Source organism: Caenorhabditis remanei, chromosome III, assembly GCF_010183535.1.
Source record: "Caenorhabditis remanei strain PX506 chromosome III, whole genome shotgun sequence".
In the NCBI taxonomy this organism is placed as follows: domain Eukaryota; kingdom Metazoa; phylum Nematoda; class Chromadorea; order Rhabditida; family Rhabditidae; genus Caenorhabditis; species Caenorhabditis remanei.
In genome coordinates this window covers 15,067,041-15,072,803 of record NC_071330.1, presented here as the reverse complement: position 1 = coordinate 15,072,803, position 5,763 = coordinate 15,067,041, and the positions used below count along the sequence as shown (strand labels likewise).

The 5,763-nt window shown below is 37.1% G+C and overlaps 1 protein-coding gene across 1 annotated transcript; it reads left to right on the top strand.

The window, feature by feature from the left end:
• Positions 1 to 1,736: 1,736 nt before the first annotated feature.
• On the top strand, positions 1,737 to 5,211 carry GCK72_011468 (uncharacterized protein; the record flags this gene model as incomplete). Its single annotated transcript, XM_053728473.1, has 4 exons — positions 1,737 to 2,283; positions 2,829 to 3,038; positions 3,681 to 4,035; positions 4,962 to 5,211. The coding sequence occupies 4 exons, from the start codon at positions 1,737 to 1,739 to the stop codon at positions 5,209 to 5,211; spliced, it is 1,362 nt and encodes a 453-aa protein (XP_053588050.1).
• Between the last annotated feature and the right edge of the window lie 552 nt (positions 5,212 to 5,763).

The following is a 5,763-nucleotide window of genomic DNA, read 5'->3' as shown; positions in this document are numbered from 1 at the left end:
TAATTTTCAAACCTATAGACCTTTTTCACATCATTAAGAGTGTAAACGGCTGACACTGAAGGAAGAGTGTAAACGGTCAGTACATCAAACACTCTAACAACACAAAGACCTGTCATTTTGAGTGAAAAACAATAACGAGATAACGGTCAGCACATCAATCATTCTAACAAGAGCACCTGTTTGAATGATGAGAATTCGAAAATTGGTTACACAGCACCGGGAATACAACCGACTATGCTAAATCTGTCTTCCAAAAGACGCCGAAAAAACTGAGATTTTCGGTGTCATTTCAGCTGGATTTCCCATTTTCGATGTCGGAAAATGTAATCTGATGCAAAATTTTTTATATATTTGGATTCAGCTCGTCGAGACACTTCGAATGAGTATGATCATGCACTACCTTCAAAATATTTCATTTTGACCCACCCTTGTTTATTTAAACTACCAAAACCCGCTTAAACTCTACTCAAACATTTTGAAATTGATATGTTTAGATTTAGCGTGCCAAGACGCTTCGAATAAGTATAATCATGCCTACTTTTGAACAAAATTGGGTCTCGACACGAAAACTACAGTAACCCCAAACCCTTTTCGCGTTGAGACCAAACGTGCTTCAAACCTAATTATGATTATACTCATTCGAAGCGTCTCGATACGCTGATTCCAAAAATGCAAAAATTTTCCGTGCTTGACCAAATCCAACCGAGTTATAGCACACATTGTGAATTTCATATTTTCGAAAAGTTTCGAAATGCCATAACTTTTCTCATTTTTGACATTTTTCTTTAATTTTTGCTTTATATACACCGGAATGAGTAGCACTTGTCGGAAAATTTTTTTTTTCAAATTTATCTATTCTTATATTCCCATATTTCTATACAAACAAACAGAAGGGGGCTCTGGGAAGGGGTGTGACAACAGGGGCGTGACACGCTATGTGTGCGTACGCGACGCGACCGCGTACGCAACCAAAACAGTCCATCTGTCCGGAATAGAGAGGTGTACTCGAGACTCATTCATTCTTCCGCATTCTTCCTCATTATTTTCTATTTTTCCCGTTTTACCCCTTCCCCTTCCCCCTCTTCTGTCTGCGGCACAGTGACAGCGGACGCCACGCCCACTTTTGCAATTTGCCGCACACACTTTTTGTAGAAAACGTTTCGAAAGTATTGATATTTCGAAACGCCCCAAAAAAGCAGATTTTCAGTTTTCTGTTTTGGGATTCTAAGCCACCGTTCTAAGCCCCGCGGCCATTTTTTGCAATTATGCCACATGCTTAGGTCGAGGAAGCCTAGAATCCGGAAACAGGGAAAATGTTCGGTCATAACTAGGTGGGATTTAGTCTGAAACTGAAAATTCTTAAATTTTTGAAATCAGCTCGCCGAGACGCTTCGAATGAGTATAATCATGACTAGGTTTGGAGCAAGTTGGGTCTCAGCGCGAAAACTACAGTAACCCAAAACTCTTTTCGCGTCGAGACCCAACTTTTTCCAAACCTAGTCATGATTATACTTATTCGAAGCGTCTTGGCGAGCTGATTTCAGAAATTTAAAAGTTTTGAGTTTTAGACTAAAACCCACCGAGTTATAGCACTTTATGTAAATTTCAGATCACTTTTTTGAAAAGAAAAACTGAAAATTCGCTTTTTTGGGACATTGACACGCCCTTTTTCTGAAGTTTTATTTTATTCCATTTTCAGAGCATAAATGTCCACACATCAATATTTCAACGCAGAGATGCCAGACAATATTCTGGAACAGGCTCCGCCCACTTCTGAAGCATCGTCCTCTTCTCAGATGGCTTATCAGATGACTCCGCCCACTCAGATGACTCCGCCCACTCAGATGACTCCGCCCACTCGGATGGCTCCGCCCACTTTCTACAGTAACGACCCGAATTATCCGAATATTCCAATAATGCCAATTAGCGATAGGTATGATGAGAGAATTGATGAGCCCACGATTTACGTGTACCCGGAAAATGGGGCGGAGCTTCAGGAGGAGCAGAACTACAGTAACCCACCAGAAACATATTATGATCTACACACCGCCGGAAATAGTCAAATCTTGCCGGTAGATCATAAAAACTACAGTACTCCTACCGTACTCTCAATGGGCGGTCCGATTAATGGTGGTGGGGGTGTGTATTGGCGTCAAGCATATGATGATGATGATATTGGAGACATGGGACACGATTTGAATTTTGATGGAGATCAAATTGAGACGGTAGATCACACGCCACGCCCACTCGAAGCTTCTGAGCCAAGAAATTGGCAGCCAAATTGTGAGTTTTAATTCAGAAACTATTTCTTCCAACTAGAACTCACTAAGCCCTACATTTTGAGCCTAAAAACACCTCTGCCCAACAAAAACTCACAAATTTATCGATTTTTGAAATTTTTCGAAAATCTGAAATTCACAATTTATATTGTAATTCAGTCAGTTTCAGTCTGAAATCAAAAATTCTTAAATTTTTAAACTCAGCGCGTCAAGACGCTTCGAATGAGTATAATCATGACTAGTTTTGGAGCGGTTCGGGTCTCGCAACGAAAATGGGCCAATGGGTTACTGTAGTTTTCGTGGCGGGACCCAACTTATGCCAAACCTAGTCATGATTATACTCATTCGAAGCGACTTGACGCCCTGAATCCAGAATTTCAAGAATTTTCAGTTTTTGACTAAATCCATGCGAGTTTCAGCACATTTTGTGAATTTCAGATTTCGAAAAATTTCGAAAATCCATAACTTTCATCATTTTTGCTATTTTTTTCTAATTTTTGGATGAATTTGCTATTTTTCAAACTGTTACAAATGTATTTATTATTTTAGCGTCTCAACAAGCTGAAAAGCAAGAAAATGTCTATCAAAATCAATATAATGATACAAACTACATGGATCATCAGAATATGGATTACGATGTGCCAATTGGAGAAGAGAATATCGATCCGGTGGTAGATCACAAGGTTAAGCCACGCCCACAAAAAGTTTCTAAACCAAGAAATCGGAAGCCAAGAAGAAAATCTACAGTACCATCGACTTGTGAGTTTTTTCCGAAATGTTGAGCCCCGCCTCCAAAACTACAGTACCCCATAAACCCCTGTAAACTAGAACTTATTAAGCCCTACATTTTAAACCAAAAATCACGGACTTTTATTGAAAACTCACAAAGTTATCGATTTTCGAAACTTTTCGAAAATCTGAAAGTCACAAAATGTGCTATAAGTCGGTGGGATTTTGTCTAAAACAAAAAATTCTTCAATTTTTGGAATCAGGAAGTCAAGACGCTTTGAATGAGTATAATCATGACTTGATTTGAATAAGGTTGTGTCTCGACGCGAAAACTACAGTAACCCAAAACCCTTTTCGTGGCGGGACCCCAAGTGCTTCAAATCAAGACATGATTATATTCATTCGAAGCGTCATGGCAAGCTGATTCCAGAAATTTAAGAATGTTTAATATTAGTCTAAACCCACCGAGTTTCAGCACATTTTGTGAATTTAAGATTTTCGAAAAGTTTCGAAATTCCTGAACTTTTTAGATATTTGTTATTTTTCCCTAATTTTTTAATTAAATAACCCGGAATAAGTAGAACTTTTAATGAAAAATAGACCTACCCTGATTCCAATGTACCAAATTACAGTAATCTACCTAAAATCCCTAAAATCAATAATTATTTCCAGATTACCACCAGGACTCGAATCAGCCAAGTACTTCGGGGACAACCCCTTCATACAGTAATCCTGCATACAGTAATCCTTCTAAATCCTCCGACTATCTCGATACGAGACGTCTCTGCAGTGAAATTTCGTTCGAATTGAAAATGTGTGGAATTTCTCAATCGAAATTCGCTAAACGGGTGTTAAAACGTACTCAGGGAACACTTTCGGACACTTTGAAGAAACCGAAACCATGGGAAGATCTCAAAGAAGTCGGAAAACAGATATACATCCAAATGGCAGAGTGGATGAGTCTCCCGTTGGATGAGAAAATGGCCAAGGTGGAAGAAGAAGGGGCGGAGCTTGTCAATGAGAAGACGTAAGTTGGTTCTCAAATTTATTAGCTAGAACTCATTAAATCCATCATTTTAAGCCAAAAATCACAAAGTTTCATCAAAAACCCACAAAGTTGTGGAATTTCGAAAATTTTCGAAAATCTGAAAATCACTATATCAGCTATAACTCGGTTGGATTTGGTCTAAAACTGAAAATCTTTGAAGTTCTAAAATTAGGGAGTCAAGACGCTTCGAATGAGTATAATCATGCCTATTTTCTGAAAATTTTGCAAAATTTTACTAAATTTGGGTCTCACCACGAAATCCAAATCCACCGGGGTACTCTAGGCTTGGCACGTCGGGATTATCGCAAAAACATTTTTTCTTAGAAAGTTCGGCCTAATTCCGGGTTATTTAGTCAAAAAATTAAGGAAAAATAGCAAAAATGAAAAAAATTATCGATTTTCGAAACTTTTCGAAAATCTGAAATTCACAAAATGTGCTATAACTCGTTCGGATTTAGTCCAAAAACAAAAATTCTTGAATTTCTGGAATCAGCACTTCAGGACGTTTCGAATGAGTATAATCATGACATAGTTTGAAAAATTTCGAATTTTGGCCATCGTGATACCAAAATTTCAGAAAAATAAAAGTTTGTCAGAATATAGTCATGTTTATACTCATTTGAAGCGTCTTGATGCACTGATTCCAAAAATATAAGTTTCATCCGATTTGGAACAAGTCTGCAAGAGTTACGGTACAAAAAGTGATTTCGAGATTTTCGAAAAGTTTCGAAATTCTGTAACTTTTTGAGTTTTCAATATTTTTATAAGATTTTTGCTGGAAAACAAACAGCGTGAAGATGACTATAAGTGAAATTAAAAAAATTGATAGAGCATAGCCTAACTTTCTCAAAATCACTACCACCCGATTTCAGCCGATCTTAACCGATTTCAGTCATTTTTTCCAGTGACTCCACCGAAAAATCATCCGATGCCACTACTAAACCGATCAAAAAGAGATTCCAATTCAGTCAACACCAAAAGGAGACATTGGAGGCAATTTTCAAACTTGAAAGACGTCCGGATCAAAGAATTATGGCAGTCACTGCAGAGAAGTTGAATTTGGATTTCATTCAAGTTCACACTTATTTTATGAATGCAAGAAGACGCAGTCGGTTTGCTGATAACCAGAGAGTCGAGGAGATGGAGATGGAGTAAAACATCGCAAGTTGGAAATCTCGAAACTAAAAGGAAAAAAATTATCAAAAAAAATATAAAAATTGGAAAAACGAAAAAAAAATTGTCTAATTTCATTCATATTTTTAAATTCCCGCCGCCCACATTCCTTAGAGCTCTATACGGTAGATCATCCACCTACCTTAGAGTAGTACCTGAATTCTGGAAATCCGGTTTTTTTCAATAAAAAAAATTTAAAATTAAAAAAAAACCTTTAAAAATAAAAAAAATTTAAAAATTCTTTCCGTATTTGGAAACCCGGTGGATTCCTTTGTTCCGTTTCTTCATTGCGGAATTCCGGTAGATTCCTTTGTTCCGGATTCCGAAAAAAAAAATCACTAAAAATAAAAAAATACAAAATACAAAATTTCCGAAAATTTTCAAAAAAAGTCAAATTTTTTTTCCGGAATTCGGGAATTCCTGTTTTTTTCCATAACTCATTCCAATTTCCGGAAGAAATTTCATTCCAGATTCCGGAATTCTTGTTTGTTTCTTATAATAAGATCAGCTCATCATTAAATTATAATTGTTAAT